The 23,855-nt window shown below is 41.4% G+C and overlaps 1 protein-coding gene across 1 annotated transcript in view; it reads left to right on the top strand.

The window, feature by feature from the left end:
• Window positions 1–23,855, top strand: part of egfra (epidermal growth factor receptor a (erythroblastic leukemia viral (v-erb-b) oncogene homolog, avian)) — a 39,288-nt gene that overhangs the window by 10,028 nt on the left and 5,405 nt on the right. The window contains exons 2-23 of the mRNA XM_030074625.1: window positions 9,438–9,589; window positions 10,394–10,580; window positions 10,670–10,801; window positions 10,933–11,001; window positions 11,155–11,273; window positions 11,647–11,788; window positions 12,423–12,539; window positions 13,471–13,597; window positions 13,725–13,798; window positions 13,929–14,016; window positions 14,173–14,372; window positions 14,537–14,669; window positions 15,118–15,208; window positions 16,985–17,142; window positions 18,223–18,261; window positions 18,416–18,560; window positions 19,001–19,123; window positions 19,623–19,721; window positions 20,549–20,734; window positions 21,129–21,284; window positions 22,375–22,450; window positions 23,312–23,458. Of these exons, the coding sequence (XP_029930485.1) occupies window positions 9,438–9,589; window positions 10,394–10,580; window positions 10,670–10,801; window positions 10,933–11,001; window positions 11,155–11,273; window positions 11,647–11,788; window positions 12,423–12,539; window positions 13,471–13,597; window positions 13,725–13,798; window positions 13,929–14,016; window positions 14,173–14,372; window positions 14,537–14,669; window positions 15,118–15,208; window positions 16,985–17,142; window positions 18,223–18,261; window positions 18,416–18,560; window positions 19,001–19,123; window positions 19,623–19,721; window positions 20,549–20,734; window positions 21,129–21,284; window positions 22,375–22,450; window positions 23,312–23,458 (2,760 nt within the window). The remainder of the gene's footprint in view (window positions 1–9,437; window positions 9,590–10,393; window positions 10,581–10,669; window positions 10,802–10,932; window positions 11,002–11,154; window positions 11,274–11,646; window positions 11,789–12,422; window positions 12,540–13,470; window positions 13,598–13,724; window positions 13,799–13,928; window positions 14,017–14,172; window positions 14,373–14,536; window positions 14,670–15,117; window positions 15,209–16,984; window positions 17,143–18,222; window positions 18,262–18,415; window positions 18,561–19,000; window positions 19,124–19,622; window positions 19,722–20,548; window positions 20,735–21,128; window positions 21,285–22,374; window positions 22,451–23,311; window positions 23,459–23,855) is intronic.

Below are 23,855 nucleotides of genomic sequence, written 5' to 3'. Positions count from 1 at the left end.
AAACACAACAAGCCCTCTCTAGTATATTCTCTAATTGCCTGGTAAGTTTCAACAACACTGATGCTTCGCTGCACTCAAAATTAATTTCCTGGTGGGACGTTGAGCGGAACATCTTCATTACCGCATGTTGTCATAATTGAAGCCAGAGGCCTGTAAAGAAACAATGAATTTAGCATGCACCACTGGCAGCGTTTTATCTACCATTAAAAAGGTGAAATTGACCTTCTCATGGCTTGGCTGCTTACAAAAACATAGTCAAGACTATGTTTATATTTAGCAATATGTCTGTTAAATGACACACAGAATATTCCCGTTGTTTGAGTAAATTAAATCGAGTAAATTCTCAATATCCAATAGATCTAGATGCTCCAGCTTGATAGCCACGTAGCTCGGTGGAGAATGGGTCCCATGATAGAAATACCCCGGAGTGCATAGTTGGAGTGGTGCCAGGGAGTAAGGATTAGCCCTCTGGACCTACATCCACAGCATCAACAGCCTCTTCCTGAGCTGATTATGATGGGGAGTCTGAGATTTTTAATATGAATGCACTTGTTTAGTTATTATCCATGTATTACCCTAGGAATCACGCATCCAGAAGATTCCCGAAAGATTAAGGATACCCTAAGTCTAATTGGGTTTGAGGGCCAAAGGACATAAAAGCAACCCTAGGAATTTGATTGCTTTCAAACAGTCAAGCATGAGGTATTTGAAGTATGCATGTCAGCCATCCACAGACAGACAGGGATATTGCTTTTTCCTCCTCTGCCCATTGTCATTCTGCCTCAATAAGGCAGCGTTATGGATATTTTCTGCATTATAGATGCCTTTCAGCTTCCAGGAAATGAAATGATCTGAACTTTCCAGGATTTCGCCGGGGTTCTAAAGGCTTGGCACTTGTTGGTAGATTGAAAAACATACAAGCTGACATCCAATATTTGTAGCTGGAAACATCAGTGCATCTGCTGAGCAATTTATTCAGTGCTCACATCTTAAAACAGCTGTGCTGACGCTGGTTGGCTCGTGTTGTGATAGTCATACATATGGAACACAAACCAAAATGTTTTACCCCAGTACTTATGTCATTATTGCCTTAAATAACTACATTTATAGTTATGTTTTGAATCTACAATGTAACAGGCTGTGACGGGACGGAGCCATTCCACTTTATGTTCTGAAAACTCTCCAAGGTTTGGATGCTGGATAACGGTTGTGGTGGAGGTTTTTGGACCGTGGCTTATTGTCTGCTCTCTGAGGTAGTCAAGAGAGTGTTTATACCATGGAGTGTGTTTCACACACACAGAGTCTGAGCCAGGGTCCTTGTGTAAAGCAATGTAGCTGATAGGGAGAAAAGGGTCTAGACTGCCAAGTCTGATGCCTTTGATGACTGACGCAAGGCAGCCAGGCTTTAGGTTGTGCAAAAGCCCCTTTCTGTTCCTGTAGTGAGGGGGTGGCCTTGAAACAACCGCCTTCCACAGTCATGATCAGTTTAAACAAGCTAAAGCATTGTTTTGGAGCTTTGTTAACCATGTGTGATGTGCCTTTTTGTCAGGAAGCAGAGAACGCCCCTCGTGTTAACAATAGATGCAATATGAGCTGTTTTTTTTTTTTTTTTTTTTTTTTTGTCTTTTTGTTCTGGAAGAGCTATTTGATAAAAAAAAAAAAATTGCAGCATTTTCTGTCAGGCGTTGTTGCTCATGCTGTTGTGCTGAAGATAGAATTGTTTTGAAAATACTCTGAAGATTATATCCAAGCACTCGTTATACTCCTGGGCCCAACGGCTTGGCACCCCATTGCATTTCAGGCATTTCGGTTTGATGTGTCATCGGGAAGTCATAACTAAATTCGTCGGAGCTACTCTGTGCAAATGAAATTGGTCATGCTTTTGGCAAGTACAACACAAAATGTAACTAAATCCCCTTTCACAGAGTTGTAAATTGTGAGGGCCACTTGGCTGTACAAAGCTAATTCGCTGAGCCTCATTCGTCCCCGAGTCTTGTCCTCTGTGCCAGTGTGGATGAGGAGGAAGCTACTCATCAGTGGATGTGCGGCACTGGCGATGTGTAAACCAGAGGTTGAAATAGTGAGTAAGGGCTGAGCAACAGAGCTGAGCTTACTTACAGAAACCCCAGGCCTTCATAGAATATGCCTTTTATGGGTTTAGGGCATAGTTACCCGGGACATGACTAAGGCAGTAACACAGTTGTTGGCAGAAGACACTGTGAAACAGCGGTGAGACCTACACACACAGAAACAGGCCTGTCAGCAATCAGTCTAAATATAAGAAACTCTTAAGCAGAAAGGCCGCTTGAAAGAGTCTCTATCTTCTGTGTTTAGATGAAGAGAGGCATCCAGCGAGCGAGACTTATCTGCTACTCTGTGTTGATGTGCTCCAACCTGGTATGCTCTGGGAATGCTTAAACCAACAAGGGGATTCCCAAATCACAGCTGCTTTCTCCTGCTGGAATGATGTGTGAAATGTGTGGGTTTTCTTTGCTTGTGGTTGTTGTCTCTCTCTCACTCTCTCTCTCTCTCTCTCTCTCTCTCTGTCTCCCTCCGTTCCTCTCTTTCTAGCCATGTCTCTTGGTGGAGGAGGAGGAGGAGGGGGGGAGAAGAGAAAAGACAGAGCAGTATGAGTTACCAACAGTGTGCTCACCGCCCACTCTCTCTCCACTCTTCCTCTCTTGCTTCCTGTGGGATTGAAGAGGAGTATGGTTTTAGCAGGGAAGGAGAACGGGTGGGGTGGGGAAAGGGGGGTGAGGAAGGGGGGGGGGGGGTTCTTGGCTGGAAGGAGTTTCAATGGGGAGAATGTCTGGATGTAAAAGAGGAAGTGGGTTGAACGTTGGAACATTTCAGGAAGAATGGCGGGTGCATTATTGGCATTTAAATGGGGTTGGGGCCAGCGGAGGTTTTGTGAGTTTTGGGTAACAGAAAGGGGGGCGGGGGGGCTGCTCTGTGCCGTTCACAGAACTAATGGACTTTCCAACAGGGCATATGAGAATATTATCTGGCTAATGATTTGTATTGCTTGATTAGCCATCATTTCGAGGCCCTTGTATTTTGGTCACAGCTGGAGAGTAATAGGGGTGCAGCTGTGTTTAACTAACTCCAATAAATCATCCTGGTGCCCAGCGATTGATGCCTTTTTGTGCTCTCAATGCGTCTCCTATCATCCGGGATATCTTTCTCCTCTGTCACGGATATTTTTTTATTAAGAAATGAATGCTTCATTGACTGTTGAGATAAATGCTTATTATGTGGATCATTCACAGCAGTTGCAACCGATCGCCAGCATGAATGCCATAAACAGATCTTGTAAATTGGTCACTCCATGAACAACTTTTCTCATGTCCGGGACCTTTAAGTTGGTTTTCATTAAGCTGTGGACCCTCATTTAAACTGATTTTTTTTTTTTTTTTAAAGATATCATGGTTTGTGTTAAATATTAGATGTTATAATTGAACACTGCCAAATTGATTCAAAGTGGTGACATCAGGACAAAATGGTAAAATAACCTCTGGCACTTTTTGTATTGAATTTCTAGTTATTTCAGTTGTAAAGTTATTCCACATTTTTTCGACGACCGCCTGGAAGGCCTTTAAGGACTCTTGGCGACCGCCGGGCCACACTTTCACAACCTGACCAAACCAGTACCACTGGTCAGGCTCCCTACTATTATAAATGCCCCAATAACTTTCACATTAAACTCACCATTAGTCAGGACTCTTATTTTTATGAATCCAAATAAATATTGCCCTTCATTCTCTGCTAATATACAGAGTAATGTATATGTGTATATGTTACAAGATCCAAGAAATTGTATGTGGAAGAGCGAGTGTACAGATTCCCATGTGTTTGTGCTGAACTTAAATCCAGTGTTTCCCCACACTGAGGTTGAGAGTAAACATTATGATGGACCCAGCCACAGGTATCTGGAGTGTTTCACCGACTGGTAGAGAGCACTCTTCAAGAAGGGAGAGTAAACACAATCCTTTTTGGTCTTTATTTGGTCACTTTTCTGAGCCTTTTACCAGACTAAGCCTCAGTGACTGCACTCAAACTCAGAAAGAGCAAGCTAGTGGTCATGGGGTTTAACTGTTTAGAGGAGAGGTGATGTATTCAGTGGGATGCTCTTATTGTAAACAGCGACGGCCTCGTTTGCTTGTGTTGTGCAGCTGGATACTCCGAGGTTTTGTCCGCCTTTGGAAGCCTTTAGGGAAAGGTCAGCCATTTTCATACATCAAGTGTGAGGCCTAAAAGCCCCTCTCCGCATTTTGACACCACCGCCTCAAGCAAGAAGCGGCTGCATCCAACATCTGGGTGAGCTGAGCCACTTTCCTTTTCTCTGTGGCTTTTCTCTCACTCTTTTTCTCTCCTTTTCTCACTTTCTCTCATTTTTCTCACTCACTTTCTACAATCTTCTCTCTACTAGTTTGCTTAGCTTGCTCAGATGTAGAGCATCCTCCTGCATGCCTTCCCCGGAGATGACAATCAGCTACCATCTGGTTTAGCATAGCGGGATAGCTGTCGTTAGCTGACCCCATGCGAAGGCCAACTTCCTGAGATGTCAGAGGGGCTTGTGTTGTTGCATTCATTTAGGGAGGAGGGGGGCTATCCTTTACTCTTTGCTGGCCCTTTTTTCTCCTCAGAGGCCCCAAGATGTTTTCTCAAAGGGATTGATGCATCTCCCACGCAAAGGAAGATCGCCTTTTCCCTTGTTCAGAGAGCAGGATATCAGGAGTTTTTCCATCCCCTCTACACTTTAACTAAGCATGAACACCACATTTGTAGTACTCCAGGATGCACATTTGTCTATTTGTAGTGTGTGTGTGCATGTGTGTGTGTGTGTTGCCTGCATTATGTACACCATGGCTAGTATAGAAATGTCTACCTATATGAGATTTGATACCTCACCCCCTCCTGAATCGCAGCCTATCAGAAATCAGGGGAGGAGGAAGTGTGTGCTGAATGCACAGAAAGCATCAAGGAAGTGCTTTATTTTCCTCACATGCTGATAGAGGGCCTTGGAGATTTATGCTTCCCTGAAGTCTCAGGCTGTGGAAATTCGAGGCAACACACCCCAAAGAGCGTAGATCCTCCACTGGGGCCAACAAAAGCAGAATGTGTGTGTGTGCGCGTGTCTTTTTTCATGTTCTTATCAGCGATGTCTTACAGTACATTTGCAGTGAAATATGACTTTAGATTTTATCGTTGGTGAACCAGAATTTTCCCTGAGAATAAAGGAATGAAACTTAGCATTGTTTTTTGTTTTGTTTTGTTTGTTAACACAGAGACACTGCAGATTGTGTTATGTAAGATGCTTTGCAGTGATGGTGATGACTTGGAGAGAGAGAGAGAGAGAGAAAAAACAGCAAGAGTTTGCATTGTTATTTCCCTTTAATTATGTATAAGGTTTCTGAAAATGCAATTAGCAGACTCTGGCACAGCATAATCAAATTGCAGGTAGTGAATGAGAGGAAGAGAATGCGGCTGGGCCATTTCTATTGTCTCTACTAAGGTATGAAGCATGATGGCTCGAACACTTTACCAAAGGAAATCATTAGATGGCTTTGGGTTTGAATTGTTACTGATTTTCCCATGAACAGTTGAGTGCGCATTAGCTGAATTTCAATACTTTTTTTCTCTAGCCAGAGACAAGAGAGTAGTTTGTCCAGCCATCTAAGTGCGCCCTCAAAAAGGTGAATATTTACGTCGTACATGTTTACTGTAAATTTTGCCTTTTGCGAGTGTGTGTTGTGGTTTCATACTTTGCTGCGCTCAGTTTCCCCTCTTGTGACAAATAAAGTTTTGAATTTTATTTGTTTGGCTGGTTTTCAAGGGATAAGGTAACACTTTACTACTTGGAGTCAGTAGCATTGTTGTAATATGTAGCCCATTATCGAGTTAAAACTAAGAGAACGCTTTAGGTTTCATGGTGAGACGATACAGATTAGAGTCATAATACCATGGTTTTCATCTTTGGGAGAAAATTACACTCAAGAGATAGAGTTAAATTAATAAAATACAAATTTTACCTTCCTGCACCATAGGACCAGCATGTGCATTCTCAATTTCAGCATGGTATTTCATTTAGAGCCAGAGAGAAATGCATCTACCGCAGTTATATGTTCTCTTTGTGGGTACACACTCTTCTGGACCCGGCTAATGAGCTAATTATCTCACATAATAAGCTTAGGCAGTTTCTTTTTGTAATCTTACAGATCCTATAGCCTCAAGAAATGAAAATCTACCCACACACCCTTGAGTTCCAGCACTAGTCCACAAGTAAACATCAAACGAGAGATATGTGACCGCACATTGCAGCGAGCTTAGATGACTAATGATCTGGTTTATCGAGTCTTTGTCGAGCTCTGACTGGGTGCTGATCAACACAGTGCAATCCAGGAAATGTTCTGTGCAGTTTAGCCTCTCCAGCTGAGTGTTGCCGCACACGCGCGCACACACACACACACATGCATGGAGAGCACAGGCAGAGCTACGCCAGACCTGCCACTCCTTGCCTCTTGTTACCTCTAGGACATAATGTGACGACAGTGCAGCCAGAGGAAGTGAAGCAATCACTCTTTGTCACGGTATCACTTACATCATTGCATGCCACACCTCTGCATTTAGGTATAATTACAGACAGTTGGATGTTGTGCTTTGTTTCTCTTAAATATATATGAGATTTTAATGAGTCAGAATTAAACCAGGTGATGGGAAAAACAGGGCCCTGGCCTTGAGTTATCTGTAATTTCCATTCCGCAGATTCCATTACTTGTTTGCTGTCATCTCTTCATGAGCAGAATCTTAAGATTTAAAGTGGTGCAGCCCTTTCTACCAAGAGCTAACTCAGATTTATGACGGTAGTTTCAGTATGCAAAGTATTGTATCACCAGAGAGAGAGAGGTTTTGGTTGAATCATGAAAGCGGTATTCATTGTGGAGCCACAAGTCTCTCGGTCATACGTTCCATGTCTCACTGGTGATACAGCATGACCTTGTTTAGCAGGAGAGTTGGTTTTTCTTTCTCTTGTGTTGTGGCCTGACAAGGAAGTTGGTTTATGGCAGTGGAACATCAGGTCATTTAGAGCACCACCTGCATCGACCATAAAAAAAAAGAGATGATGAAATCAGCAGCTGGATAGAGGAGAGTGTTTACCGTGGGGCTTAGTTAAGCAACGGACTGTTTTCTTATGCCATGGACGTCTTGAGCCTCAGGTGGAAGAAGACTGACAAACTTTTGGTCATCAGGTTTGGGCCAGTGTCTGATAGTATAATATGATGAATCATATTTGATTGCAGACAAACCTCAATGATTTATGTGCAATTCGTGTAAATAAAACATTCAACTTTGGGGGGTTTTGGAGAAGAATTTAAAAGAAAAATAAATCTTTTGAAAAGCTAGGTTAATGTTGGGTTGGGTGAGTCATCCTCCTCGCCCTGTACAAATATTGCAGTATCTGAAATTATTGCAATATTTTGATGAGGTGGGGCTGTCAAAATATTGTCAAATATCACCGTCAAAATAACATGATGGTATCGAATATCGTGATATATCAACAAGACAATATCACAATATTACATTTTGGATGTCATCCAAGCCTATTGTTCATTTTCCTTTTGAGCAGGGAACTCACCTGTCTTAGTGCTAACAAGAAACATTAAAAGAACAAAACATTCACACAGGAAACAGGTTTCATGCAGCTGGCCGATATAGACAGGCCTTTGTGACAAACAGCAGGCCAATTAAATATAATCAGCATCCCCATTAACAATCTATCATTCAGGATGTCCAAATCAAATTGATGGCCGCTCAGTGTTTATTTGATCATACAGCCCCTTAATAATATTCACAGCTGCACTGCAACGACAGCCTTTTATTTATTACGGTTTGGTTTCTCAGTCTGAGTAATAATTAGAGGGCTAATTGCATCTCACATGGCTCCTCTAATTAAAACAGTCAGCTTGCTTTTCTACTCTGCTTCTGTTGCCTAGGCATTAGACTGCCGGACTGTAGGGTTCATGTCAGGGAGATCCCTCAGGGACGAGCTAATGAGGAGGAAGAAGAGCGAGGGAGGGAGGGAGACAGCTGTTAGTGCCTAATTCTCACTGATTCTGTGCCCCTCACCATTGGTTTATGTGAACTCCAAACAACAAAATGAGCAAACGGCACCATGGGGAAAGAAACTGAACCAGATAAGATAGGTATGTGATACTAGTTTTATTGAGTCAAGATAACATTCAGTGGGGAAATCTGTTTTTCTTCAAAAACGCCACCGTGCACGTTAGGTGTGTCCTCTTAGAATCTGTGGTGTATAAGCATGTTTTGGCTTTCCATGCTGTCAAGAACAGACATGTTTTGGTATGTATTTACAGAGACATTACACCCGCAATGTCTTCCTAAAGAAAAAAGAGAAGGAGGAATCTTTTTAAACCTATTGCTGGAATTAAATCTTAGTCCATAAATAAACAGATTTGAACAGAAAATTGAAATTTCATGCATGCCTCTGGTGTCTGTATGTGTGTGTGTGTGCTGTGTGTGTTGGAAGGGAGGGGGTTGGTGTCACAGTGTTAACATTGCAGAAAGCTGACTGAGCGTCTCATTCATGGTGCCAGTCCAGAACCTGTCTGACCAGCTCAGGGGACAGACTGAACATGCACCAGAGGGAGACGACATGTTTTTTTAAGACACTCATTTTGGCTTTAAAAACTTTTCCTATTGGAAAGATCCTCTTGTGTCCTTTGTACTTATCAGTTGTCCAGCCTTCCTTATCCTTATACTTTGTTGCGTAATGCGAAATAGCCTGCATTATCAGTCAACCTATCATGGACCTATGTAGTGCTTTATCAATGACTTCTTTGTTAATAGCAGTGAAAGCCAGAGAAAGTGCATGGATCAAGATTTAAGCCCTAAGTTGTTTTTGTCATGTCAAGAAGTTGCTCTAACAATCATATATGCCTCTCTTAGGCTGAAGTTATTAAGAATTTTATTCATTATAAGATTTAGTAATATAAAATTCCCTCTTACTCACATGGAATCTGTGACACACAGAAAATCTTCTCTTCTCAGAAATGACAAGGCCTAGAGATGTTGGTCGTAGCGGTTGTTTTAACTAGCCTGAATAGCAGTGGAAAGATCCAGCCGTTTGCCAGTATAAATACAGCCAGCTCACTTTGACTCATGAGCAAGCACTCACTTCATTGCTGGGATTTGATTCCCATTGTAGATGCAACCCAGATCAGCTATTTCCAGCTAAAAGTTGGCCAAGTTATGACTGCACAGACCGAATTCACAGACACACACAAAACTTCAAAAACTTCAAAACATAGAGTGTTACATAAATGGGCTAAGTTTCTGACTGTAAGCAACATTTCTTTGAATCTTATCCAATGAATCCAATTCCTCTCTCTTTTTTTTTTTTTTTCCTGGCCTCGCAGTATGCCAAGGTATCACCAACAGATTGAACCTCCTGAACTCCAAAGAGGACCACTACCTGAACATGGTGAAGACTTACAGCAACTGCACTGTGGTCTTGGAGAATTTGGAGGTCACGCATATGGAGAATCACCATGACCTGTCTTTCCTCAGGGTAAGTAAGGGCTGGACTCCATTACTGGTGGAAACATAGCTGCACACTACACATGGCACATCACAGATGGTGCAAGGATCCTGCTAGCTTTTTTTAGAAGTGTCTTTGGTGGTCTGCAGCCAGTTTGCCAGGCAATCTGTCCTGGATACTCGAAGGCTCTTCACTGCTCTTATCGCTTCAGTTCAGATAATTAAAAGTGATGGAGGGTGAGTCCATAGTGACGGATGATTCAGTGTGTTTATAACGCTCTAGTTGGGACCCTGTTTGAACCCCTGAGCTGTAGCAACAAAGCTGTGAACGCCACGCAGATGTGACTGGAGACCACACACACACACACACACACACACACACACAAACATAGAATAACATACTCAGCAGTTATTATACAGTAATACAACACCTGTGCAAGCCTTGGGCAATATTTAAAATTTCTCATCAAAATATTGAATGTAGCAACTTTTCAGTGGGGGAGGGGAGTTCACCAAACCCAGCCTAACATGAACTCAACATATTAGTAATATAATAATAATGATGATAATATTAATAATAATAATAATGATGATAGTACATTAATTTCATTTTATTCTAAATTATTCTGAAAACACATAAGATAAATGTTTTATGTACATAAAGTGCACATAAAATGTATTACTGTAGATTTTGTAGAAAATTATCTCATATAGATGCAAGTGTTGTGATATTCAGTATTATCAGATATCGGTGCAAGCCTAGCCTGTCACTGTGCAAATGCACCGATGGTTATAGTTATAATATTAACCCGGGTTTTCTCACTTGTTCACCCAGTCTATTCAGGAGGTGGGAGGCTACGTACTGATCGGCGTCAACATGGCTTCCAGGATTCCCCTAGACAACCTGCGTATCATCCGAGGACATTCCCTGTTCGAAGGCGGTTATGCCCTCACTGTGCTGGGCAACTACAACAAATCTTTGGCTCAGGGCACCACCGAGCTTATTCTGACCAGCCTGACAGGTCAGTGCACCTGTCAAGCTCACTTTAAGTTCTCCATTTCTTTCCCTGTGCCTTGTAAAATTCACCCACAGTTCTGTCTTTTCCTTCAGAAATTCTTAACGGAGGAGTTAAGTTCTCAGGCAACCAGCTGTGCAATGTGGAGACAATCCAGTGGTATGATATTGTGAACGGTGACAGTAAACCCAACATGGATCTCCCACAGCCTAGCAACAACTTGCTTTGTATGTATTTCTTTTGACTCACTGCACACAGAAAATGCAAGCAGTTGATTGTATCTGAGCTGGTTAGTGTAATACAATAGCAGTTAAAGGATTTGAAGTGAACATTTTGTCCTCATTCTGTTTTTATGCAGGCAAAAAGTGTGACTCAAGTTGTTTCAACGGCTCATGCTGGGCACCTGGTCCTCAGAACTGTCAAACATGTAAGTCCAGATGTTGGATTATTTCTCTGCTCAAAAACAGCAATAAAACTACATATACTCTGTTAATGCTATTTAAAAATCAGACATTGAAAAGCTGTTTACATGACTTTTTGCTATTTACTCCTCTTAAATTGGCTCTTTTTCCATCTCTAGTGACAAAGCTGAATTGCGCGCAGCAGTGCTCCAAGAGATGCAAAGGTCCCTCACCCAGCGACTGCTGTAATGAGCATTGTGCTGCTGGCTGTACAGGACCCAGGCCTACCGACTGTCTGGTGAGAGGAAGACACCTTTTTATGGGTGCAAGAGTAATGAAATGATTGAGGAATAGGAGAGGAGGAAGGCTGAAAAATAACAAAAAGCATTTAATCATTCATATTTATCCAGTACATCTATAATAGAAGCGTTTCACAGAAAAAGCTCTTAAGCAAAGCATGTGTTTTGCAATCAGAAGTGCTCTGAGGTTGGTCTCAGCGGATAGACATGACTGCTGATTAAATCTTTCATGCGGTGGTGCCTAGAGAATCAGCCTCTGCTCCTCTCTCAGTGCAGCTTTGAGGCTTAAGCCGAGTATGATAGAGGAATGTGGTGTTAACGTTAACGCTTTTGCTGTCCCAGTGTACTTGATGGCTGTTATTTGTGTGGCAGGCCTGTCGGGACTTCCAGGACGATGGGGTTTGTAAGGATTCCTGCCCGGGCCTTATGCGCTATGAACCCAGCTTGCATCAGCTCATTCCCAACCCTCATGGAAAGTACAACTTTGGGGCCACCTGCGTCAAGACCTGTCCACGTAAGAGCAACTACCAACAGAGAAAACTGACGTCAAAAACTCTTTCTCTTTTCATTCAGCTTAGATAGTGATTAAACCTGTGGCCTTACCCTACCAGGAAACCCATGCTGTTCTTAGTTATTGGTATATTTATGACCATACATAAAAGCAAGCACTGTAGCTGTTGTCTTGACAGCCAAGAAAAATAAAATAATACTAGAGGCTTTCTCTCGCCAACATGCAACACATCATGCATGAATATGAGCTTTTTCACATTGTGGTATGCTGAACAAGTGCCCAGGTTGTCCTTTGGGGTTGTTAGACATTCAGTGGTTATAGTCAGTCAGAGTTTAATTATAAACTGTATAAACAAGGAAAGAAAATGATTGAGTTTCAGGGCATGTTAATACAACAACTTTGCTTTCTCAGTTTAACTTTGCACAGTCCTGCCACAGCACTGCCTCATTTGCACTGTATGACCTGCAGTATTATTATGGACCTGGGATTATAGTGGAGTTATAGGTCATAATTGCTGAAAGGTACAATTAGATCAGTTGTCATATTCTTTGACTTTATGAGCCCAGATGCATAGTAATGCAGGTGTATGTGCACATGCATATCAAGTAAACAGCTTGTATTTTATGATTCATCCCAGATAACTATGTTGTGACGGACCACGGCGCATGTGTGCGGACATGCAGCGGTAACACGTACGAGGTGGACGAGGGAGGAGTCAGGAAATGTGCCAAGTGTGAAGGACTGTGCCCAAAAGGTAAGCCTTTAAATTAATACTGTGTGACCTGGGAACATTGTTCTGCAGAGCTGCAGGTTTCTGAAGTGTTTTCACCATTGTTGGCCCCCATTTGGAATTTTACTTTTAACCACGATATTACTTGGTGCACAATTACAGCAGTCTCCCAGATATTGAAACAATATACCAGGATTATGTTGTGACCATTTATATGTTCTAAATGTTTCAACTGAGAAATCCCATTTTTCTGTGTTTTCTTCATGTCAAATGGCACCAAATACTATAGTAGCCAAGAGCCTCAACAACCTGAGGCAATGCACTGTAGGACTTGTACTTGACTTAATTAGTTCTGTATTGGGCAGCGTGGCTCAGAATACCAGTGATCGTCTGGTATTTGGAAGGTTCCTGGATTGATCCCCGGCTTTCGCCAAAGAGTGTGTCATAGTGTCCTTGAGACACTTTGACACACTCTCCTGTGGGCAGCATGGCATTTTACATGGTAGCCTCTGTCATCAGTGTGTGAGTGGGGCAATGTGAGGTAAACACTGTAAGTGCTTTGAGTGGTTGGTGGACTAGAAAAGCTCTATAGAAATGTGGTTCATTTACCATTACCATTCAGTTGTTCTATACACACTATTGTTCCTTTGACTTTTTGCAATAAACCTTTATTTATTTTTATTTATTATTTCACTGCACTTGGTATATGTTTGTACTGATTATTCAACTGTAAGAGTTTCATGCCCATCCAAGAGTTGGATATGCTCAAACAAGCAGTCACGTAACATTGCATTTGGGAAAATGAATGAGAGTTTTACTTCCGGATCCCTGCCCACACTTTCCCAAGCTTACGCTTCTCAGTTTGGCCCTGTTCCCAAAATTAGAACAAGATCAAGAGATGTGAAACGTTTCCTGTGTTGATATTTGTTTTCTCGTTGTTGTTGATTGCTTACAGTTTGCAATGGAACTGGGATGGGACATCTGGCCACTACCCTGGCTGTCAACGCCTCCAACATCGACTCTTTCAAAAACTGCACCAAAATCAATGGCAACATTGCGATCATGCACTCCACATTTAATGGGTGAGTGAAGGACATGCATCATGTTGACAGCAACAGTACTGGAGTATTAAGGTCTTCATGCCTTTCTGTATCGATTGCAATAGATTGTAGACCCCTTTGTCAAACTAATATATTTTGTTATTTGTAGGGATGACTTTACCAAAACTCCAAAGATGGACCCTGCAAAGCTTGAGGTGTTTAAGACAGTGAAAGAAATAACTGGTAAGATTGCGAAACAACTGTGTAACGCAGTAACACACTTGGCACAATGGCATGTTTTCTCTGTAATTGCAAGCATTTGTTTGCATTTCCCAGAACAGTTTTGCAATCATTTAAATGTTTGTTGCTTCAGGATACCTATTGATTCAAACATGGCCAGAGAACATGACATCACTTAGTCCCTTTGAGAATCTGGAGATCATCCGTGGGCGAACGAAGCGGTATGTTCCTTGTAAAGACCTCTCATACACTCACAACCATTAGATTGCAAAGGAATTTCCTTTAAGAGTCAATTATTATCCAGTGCAGTCGTAAAAACTTTATTTTTATTCTCTCTTTCCGTTCCCACCCATTTCCGCTTTTCATTGGTGTTTTAGGGGTAGTCGCAGTCTGGCTATTGTCCAACTGGGAATCAGCCACTTGGGTCTTCGCTCCCTGAAGGAGATCAGTGATGGAAGCATAATCATCACTAGTAACCCCAATCTATGCTACACCAGGAAAAACCACTGGAAGAGGCTCCTTAAGTCAAAAGGCCAATCTCTTAAAATAGAGGACAACGCAGACGATGCCACCTGTGGTAAATTTTATTGGTCTCGAACACAGGATGCTTTTGTGTTTGTTTGTTTTTGAGTGGCGTTTGGATACTGTATAAGATGGATTTAATGAATGAAATCTAATTTAGAAATGGTCTCATTATGCGGGGGAAAAGTGATTTCTCTTTCATACTGTGTTTGTTTCCAGCTCAGCAGAACAAAACTTGTGACAGGAAGTGTACAAAGGACGGCTGCTGGGGCCCGGGCCCCGCCATGTGCTTTGCCTGTCGTGACTACAGCCGTGATGGGAGCTGTGTTGACTCCTGCAACATCCTGGAAGGGTAAGGGAGGAATCTGGGTTTTACTCCCCTTTAAGCCCTGAAATGTGGTGTTCCTTATTTTAGACAAATAAACAGCCTGACCATCAGATCTGTGTCTACTACAGTTAACTCCTTAAAAGTCTATTTTCATACCATGAGCATTTCCTGACCATGATATTCGATGACATTGAAGAGTTGTTGTTCAGGCTATATGAGTCCAAGTGAGACTTAAGGTATTTTGAAGTTAAACCTTCAGTAGATCTTTAGAAGACAAACACTGTAGCTGTAATGGCACACTCGCTTGTAACTGTTTATCTTTGAAGATCTCTGTCAAACATTGAATGTTGCCATGCTTACAATTTAACTCCTGCCCTCAATAAAGGGATCAAGTATTTCACTTCAAATGCAACTGTTTGAAATTAAGTGAGCCAGCAGCAGCAGTCTGTCAGCTTTGTTATTGTTTTTTCAGAGAACCACGAGAGGCAGTAGTGAATCAAACCTGCATGCAGTGTGACTCTGAGTGTCAGCCCCTGAATGGAACCGCGACCTGCAGTGCGCCTGTATGTGTGCCACCAATAACCAATCAAAGCTTGTATACATCCTTAAAGGAAAGATCCACCCTAAAACACTGAAACACTCTCACAGAACATTTGTTGGTCATATATCTTAAATTCCTGGGTACATTTTGTTATTTTGGGGTATATTTTTCTTGTCACTGTGGATAACTGGCCAAACATCAATGATGTGATTTCACGTAGACAGATTTCCAACACAGTTTGGTAGCAGAAAAAAAAAAATCAGCTTTCTAAAACATCAATTGTAAACATCAGGTTTTGTTGCCATGCCCTTGAGATCAGAAAGCAAGAGTTTTTTTTCCAGACTCCAGAATTTCTTCACTGATATTTGTCTCATGAAACAAAAACAATATGCCAGGATTATGTTGTGTCCAGTTCATGCACAAGGCAGTGCAATCGACTACGAGTCACATCCACAATCAAAGACACACCTCTAAGCTGACAAACTAGATAACAACACCCTTACACACATAAAGTCACCTTTGGATAGAAAACCACAAGTTCACACCCACAGAATAAGAAGGTGGATTATGTATATTAATGCAATCTTACAATATTGTTCCTCTGATCTGTCTGAAAGGGATCATTTTTATTTAAAAATGATCCATGACTATGCTAACACAGTGACAATATTCCTAATCTGTTTGCTCTGGTACCCACGGTGCCCCAAGGTGATATCCTCTCCTTTTTTTTTTTAGTTATTTTTTCTTTTATGCATTTATTTGGCATGGACAGGTAAACATTGTCACATTAAAGGCAGATTATGCGGTTTGAAATGGGAGGGCATACCACTTTGTTTACTAATGGATGAGGCTGAGGAAGGATAAAACCCCTCAGGTCCATTCCAACATAAATTAGCTATGGCTTTAATGAAACACTTTTAAATACCTCTGTTGAACCTATTTTTTAAATGTTCTTTTGAGAATTTAGAGGCATTCATCATTCTTCACCACAACACAACAAGGTGGGGTGACCTCCCATTTGAACCTGCATGGTCTGTTTTTAAATAATGCAGCTGATGACAGGAGAAGTTCTCAGAGGGGCAAAAATCATGACAAGTCAGGACATGTGGAGGAATTTAGTTGTTATGAGGGTCAGATGAGCAGCTAGGCCAGATGTCTGATGTATTTTTTTTTTGTTTTGAGAACGGACCTTAGGCTGGTTTTAAAACTCTTAAAACATTAAAACTTTTTAATAGTGAGTCCAGATTTATCCTCACATCACATAGGTGCATCCAGGAACAATTCCACTTTTGAAACATAACCGATCTTGAGTTTTCTCCTTGGAACCTTGCATCCAAAAATAGCAACCAGCGATGACTTACCTGCTTCCCTGCTCTATTCTCTTGGGGCCAGTGAATGTCATTTTGGAAAATGTAGGGAACTAAACTAAAACAGAGAGAGGCAGTGTGAGGGGAAGAAAAGAAGTTAATTAGAACACTTCATCTCAGAGTATTGCAATTCCTGGGTTGCTCGCATCACAAAATTGATATCTAACAATGTAAGAGTATACAAGGGTGGAATTTTCCCTTAAGTGTCTGTTCTTCTGCCTAAACTAAAGCACCTAACATGAGTGTGTTTTCTGTTGCCAAACAAACATTTGTGGCTTTATGAGGAATTCTGATGTAGTTTGCTTTGAGAAATTACTCACTGGAAGGAGTTCAGTCTTTTCTCCAATGAGACAATGCAGGTTACGTAATATCTACTGTAAATCTCAGGGAGGTTGTAAACGTGATGGGCCTTTTTTTTCCCTCACTTTCAGGGTCCTGGAAATTGTACCAAGTGTGCCAGCTTCCAGGATGGACTGTTCTGTGTGTCTCGTTGTCCCCAAGGCGTGCCAGGGAAGGATGATACTCTTGTCTGGAAATACGCAGATAAGATGAAAGTGTGCCAGCTGTGCCACAAAAACTGCACCCAAGGGTAAGGGCATTGTTAGACAACCCAAGAACAGCACTAACTGATATGCTGTTTCGTTACACGGAACAGGATACAGACATTTAACACTGTAAATATTTCCGGACAGCTATTTTGTCTGTTAAAATATTAATCCAGAAATTCATCTCAAGCCAGACGTGTCAGCTGTACCATTAGTCTGTTCTTGTTGGCGCCATTTAGCTGCTTAACTGTTTAGTAGGCTGTTCCAAGCCACTTGTTGATGAGCTTAATGGTGAGGTTGGATATTACTTGGTGAAATGTTGTGGACTAAATTTAAGCCGATCTGAAAGTGCTCCGGTCAATGAGTGTTGGTGTAATTACTATGGAGTTCGCTGTCTTCTGGAGGTTTTTTAGGTCTTTTTTGTCCTTAATCCCACTTGATAACCCAAATGACACACACTTCCCAGTTTCAACAAACATCCTCTGCTCAAATATGCAAGCCTGGTTTCCACACAGAAGATCAATTTGGTGAATGAGTGGCTTTATTCTGGCTCTTGCCGTATCTGCATATGGTCTCATGTGGCAAGCAGTATTTTTTCCTAGATTGGCCTTTGGTAATGTTGCATCATTTAGGTGAGTTAATGTCGCTAGCTGCAATGGCAAGTGCTAATTAGGTTGTTACTTCAATTTAAACAAGAAGAAAAAAAAACATTAATAAAATGATTCCAGAGCTCATTATCAACACCAGTGATGGACGCAACCATTATTCCCCCAACATTGACTGTAATTGGTATTTTCCTGTAGACATTAAAAGAATATTTCACCAAAAAACTATCATCATTTACTCACCCTGAGCTGTCTTGAATGCCTGACAAACCCAAGGCTTTAATCACGTTTTCACAAAGAACAAAAAAGATTTTCTGTTAGCGTGGAGTTGTGCAGAACTATAAATCTTTTAATGATACTTTTAATAATAATAATAATTATGGTAGTAAAAATAATAATACTTTGACAGGTCACTGCTGTCTATATGAAATTAATGGATTGACTTGTTGCTTGTTGTGCTGTGTGAATACACAGTGAAAGGATACTTACATCAGATCCTTTGTATTGATTTGTTCACAGATGCATTGGGCCTGGTGTTAAAGGCTGCCACAGTAAAAGGTTAGTAAATTACACTAATGGTCATTGATAACGAAGGAAACACTGATTCTGCCTGAAGTAGACGTTCTAATCTCATCTCTCTTTGTTGATTGGATGTATGTACATGCTCCATTTTCTGGCTGCGTACTTAAATTGGCTCCCGACTGTCTTTCAGCCAGTCCGGCCTTTCCATGATTGCGGCTGGTGTGGTCGGTGGCCTGCTGGCTGTCATCATCGCAGGCCTGTCCGTGTTTGTGTTGTTACGCCGACGCCGCATCAAGAGGAAGAGGACAATGCGCAGACTCCTCCAAGAGAGACAAGTAAGAGGAGGAAATGAAGTCGCCATACTCATGGAGACCTTTCTAGTAGTCATTTGGGATATTAGGACTAATATGTATTTGCTGTATGCAGAGATGCTTATTATTATTAGCCTGTTATTTGACTGCCAATGCATGCCCTGTCTGTGGAAGTCCACAGTTCCTCTCACCCACGAGAATTTAAAGGTGCACTATGCAAAATTTCGAAGGAACGATTTAAGTGAGGACTGTTCAGACTGACAAAAACTGTTTAAGATTATTTATCATGGAGTCCAGTATTCTGTAGTTTTTGTCAGTCGAATCTACACAGTCCTCACTCTTGGAAATTGTACTGCATCTTTAGGTGTCAACACACATTGTGGGCATCGATTTACATCTGTCATTTGTTTTTTTTAAAAAAAACATACCTTCCGCTTATATTTTGGATATTGATATTTTTTCAGTTGGTTGAACCTTTGACTCCAAGCGGAGAGGCACCTAACCAGGCTCTGCTCCGGATCCTGAAGGAACCCGAGTTCAAGAAGATCAAAGTGCTGGGATCAGGGGCGTTTGGTACAGTGTACAAGGTAATAGCATGTCTGAAGTTTGTGTCTAAATGTCATGTTGTTCAAATTCCATTCCCAGCCTCTGTATTGCTGAGCTGTACTGAAGCTAGAGCTCAGGAGCATGTGCCAAGACTACATCACCAGCATCCCTCAGTGTTTTTCTTCATCGACATCTGTTGTCAGTTTTTCAATTAAAAGTCACATTTCTAAGTTACCAGATCATGCATCAGTCAGTCCACTCTCACTGTCAGTGGTCTCTCTCTCTCTCTCTCTCTCTCTCTCTCTCTCTCTCTGTGTGTGTGTGTGCATGTGTGCATGTGTGTTGGTGTTAGGAGATGCTGCACATGCAGTATGTATATTTGTTTGTGTGTGGGCACACAAGCACAGCCACATTTGTCTGTATTCGTGCATGTTTGTTTGTGGGCGCATGTGTGAGTATGCATATACATTTACAGTATAAAGGATATGATCGTTTGGAGTTAAAAGCTGCCTGTGAAATAACCAACCTGTATCCCTGCAGGGCCTGTGGGTTCCAGAGGGCGAGGATGTGAAGATCCCTGTGGCCATCAAGGTTTTGAGAGAGGCCACATCATCAAAGGCAAACAAAGAGATCTTAGATGTAGGTTCATTATTTTATTTAGATCATTTGTTTGCTTGTTAAAACTAACATTTTGTTTAGTAATCATCACAATATTTTGACATGATGAAAAGACTCAGACTTTCATTCTGTGGTTTATAGTGAGTGGTAGTTATGACTAGCCAGATATTGACTTACGTGTCACGTTTCCTCTAATTCATCGCACATGCACCTCTATTTGAAACTAATGACCGCTTAATTTCTCTCAAGTAGAGAATGTGTCATGTTTCTAGACAGTGACCCCCTCATAAGGCTGCAGGAAATGGGATTAACTCACTGAAGGGCTTTGTGTGGGAGATGGTGTGTAATCCAAGGCTGAGGTGTTCTGGAAAGGAATGCTGTGCTGTAGCCACACAGAAAAAGCACAGTTCATGAAAATGCTTTGTGCAAAGGGTTGCATATGCATCGTAGTTGTAATGGTCTTGTGGTCATGTTGCTTAGTCATTCCACATCTGGGGGTTGTAGTGGACACGCAACATCCTCTGAACTTCTTGACTTAAGGGCAGTGGCTCACTTTGAAGGGAAAACATATTCCAATTTTGCTTTGAAACCTCTTTCATCAGGCTGTCAGAATTACTGACCTCCTTAATTATTCTTTTAAAAATATCTATGCAGTAAGAGGTCTAAATATTTTTAGATACATTTAGAAACTGTGAATTAATGACAAGAAACAAACTAAATGAAGCTCACTGTGAGGTTTTCACATAGTTCTCCCATAATTGTTATTTTCAGAGGCCTGTGTGGATTATTCCCAATGATGTTTTTTTTTTTGTTTTTGTATCACGTTTCTGTATGTGTGTGCACTGCAGGAGGCTTATGTGATGGCCAGTGTGGACCACCCTCATGTGTGTCGTCTGCTGGGCATCTGCCTGACCTCCACAGTGCAGCTGGTCACCCAGCTGATGCCCTACGGCTGCCTACTGGACTATGTCAAGGAGAACAAGGATAATATCGGCTCCCAGTACCTGCTCAACTGGTGTGTGCAGATAGCCAAGGTATGGAAGAAATATATTACTGAATCCTTTCCACATTAAATAGGGAGGTTTCTTATGATCCTGCTGCCTTCCTGTAGCTGTGGTTTTACAGACTTCAGAGATCAGGTTTCTGTTTTCATCATCCTTGCCTTACTAAGCAATGTGATACTGTACTCACAGGCTGTAGTTACTAGGATGGTGAAAGACATGATTAATCAGGTGATGAGTAGAAGTCCTTTATGACAGTATTCATAACTTTTATCAAGTCTGATCATGCTACCACTGTGTCATAATTTGCCCAAAATGTGCAAATTATGACACAGTGGAAGAATCTGGTTGGTCTGATCAAACTGCTTTTGAAAGTGAACACTGCTCTCATGTATTAATTTGGATTCCACTCTTTGTTCAACACAAGGGTATGAACTACCTGGAGGAACGCCACTTGGTGCATCGTGACTTGGCAGCCAGGAACGTCCTGGTGAAGACGCCTCAGCATGTCAAGATCACTGACTTCGGTCTGGCCAAGCTCCTCAACGCAGATGAGAAGGAGTACCACGCAGATGGAGGAAAGGTTGGTTCCAGAAAAGTGGAATACACTGTGTGTATATTTCTAGCAGCGATAACTTAAAATAAAAAGTTGCAGTGCATCCCACGCCATGATGAATCATTTAGTCTGATAACATTGATTGATGTTGTTGCACAGAGGCAAGGCTTTAATAAGAGATCAGTGATTCATGAACATCCTTAATTGTGACTGCACAACATAAGCAAGCATTGGCCTACTTTAGGGCTGCCCACTGAAAGCTGACACATTGAATTGTCACAGACCCCCTCAGTCGACAGAGTCTTTTTTTGCTGAGACGCACCTCTAGGTGAGCATTAGCCACATGTGGTTGTGCATGGAGTGAGAAACAGACAGAAACACACACACCACGGTGTTTTTATAATATTCTATAGTTCTTCAGTAGTGTCAAAATAAAGTGCTAAAAATAAAGAAGTAAGTTACAAGCGCTTTATTTAACAAGAAATACCGGTGATCTGTTTCATTATTCAGTCTCATTATCCTAACAGAACTGCATGGTAATACAAATTGGCTGACAGTTAATCTTTTTGTGGCTGTCTTAATGAATTTGTTAGATTTGAAATGCTCAAAAATATGTTACTCTCGGTGACTCTGTTGCATTTGATTGTGATTATGATTGCTTGATTGTTTTGATAGTGAATCTTGTGTCAGTGCATTACTGATCGCAAGAGAGTCTATATAAAGAAAAAATATAACACTACCAATACTAATAAAATAATGATACTAAAACTAATAATACTCATACTACTACTAATAATAATGAGTCATTATCTGAGTCTGAACTCTTGAGTCAGTACAATGCTACCCATATCACAACAGTCACAATCAAAATGGTATCTCCGCATTTCTGGTTTTACTCAAGATTATATCTTATCTAAGTAACATGATTTAAACAGTTCCTGTCATCGGACTATCTTTTATGTACAGTAACTCACAGTGGTGACTCTCTGTTCTGTCATTATTTCCATTCTAAGCATTTCTGGCTTAACATAGGCTTTCCACATGTTAAATTGTCCTGAAGTTGTGTATAACATTGTGTACACTACAGGGTCACTCATGAAATTCTTCTTTTCCTTAGGTACCGATAAAATGGATGGCTCTTGAATCCATCCTGAACAGGACGTACACGCACCAGAGTGATGTATGGAGCTATGGTAAGTCTTGTGCATTGCAGTGTGAATATTTGTTCTACCTCTAACCCAGCAAAGCATAAACCCTGTATGCAGTGGCCCAGATTATGCTTGACACATTGTGTAACTTCAGATATGTAAAACAGCTGGGTCTTCTTACTCCAGAGTATTGGTGACAGTTGCGTTGGAGAAATTTATTTTCAATGAAGTGTTTTAACAGCATGTGCGCAAGAAGAAAGTGCACTCTTGTTTAATGTTTTGTAACTTCAGATATAAAACTCCAGATATTGTTGTTTCTGGATCCAATAATGGTGCAGTTGTCAAAATTATGAACACAAAAGGAGTATGGATAACATCTTGCTTGTATCTGGGATTTTAAGATGCAGGTACCAGACACCTACACTCCTAAGAAGTCTCAGATGGACAATATCATGTCAGAAAAAATGTTGCCTCAGCCCACATGAACAGTTTTTCTAGTTCAGGAGCACACATGCGTACAAACACACACACACACACACACACACACACACATACACACACACACAGCTCTTGTGTGGGCCAGCCTCCAAATCATCTTTTCCCTGGGGTTTGATCATACCTTCCGCTCAATAAGGCAGAACCATCAGCAGCCCCTGGCAGGAGTGACAGGCTTCCTTTCCCCCCTTTTCCCTTTTTCAATTGCTCCAAACACAGAAATGCATCCTGCCAACTCCCACTCCTGTCGGCACGGCCAATTTGTCAACTATTTTGATACTGTGTGAAATCTGGGAAAGTTACATCCTGCTACGATCTCGCTCCCTGTTTTTTGCGGGAAGCAAAACAAAATCCTCATCTTGAATGATAACATGTCAGACTGAAATACACCATCTTTCCAACTTTCTGTAGGTGTTACAGTTTGGGAGCTGATGACGTTTGGGACCAAGCCTTATGATGGTATTCCAGCCAGTGAAATAGCCGGGGTCCTTGAGAAAGGGGAGCGGCTACCTCAACCACCCATTTGTACCATCGACGTCTACATGATCATGGTGAAATGTAAGCACTGTGAAATGTTGAGAGTTTTTGGATGGTGCGACAATCTGTTCTTCACTATCCTATATCTGTAAAGTGACTGTATTTGATAAGATGTAAAGTAAGGATGCACAATATTTTTTTTGCCGAAATCCGATATTTTCTAACTTTTATGGCCGATTTCCAGTGCCAGTACCAAAATATGCACATATTTTTTCCACCTAATTGCAGAGAACATCAGCTCTCTCCTGTAGTGGAATTAACATATCATTATACCTGCTCTTATTGTGATGGCCCACTGGCAGATGCACACATAAAATACAATGCTTTTCAAAGTGTGCATATTCACTGGGCAAAATGAGAAAACTACCTAAAACAGGCTTGGATGATGCTTTCCCTGAGACAATCCTGACAATCTTTT

This window comes from Myripristis murdjan, chromosome 17, assembly GCF_902150065.1.
Source record: "Myripristis murdjan chromosome 17, fMyrMur1.1, whole genome shotgun sequence".
NCBI lineage: Eukaryota > Metazoa > Chordata > Actinopteri > Holocentriformes > Holocentridae > Myripristis > Myripristis murdjan.
Note: the sequence above shows the minus strand (reverse complement) of the source record. Positions and strands in the feature narration are given on the sequence as shown.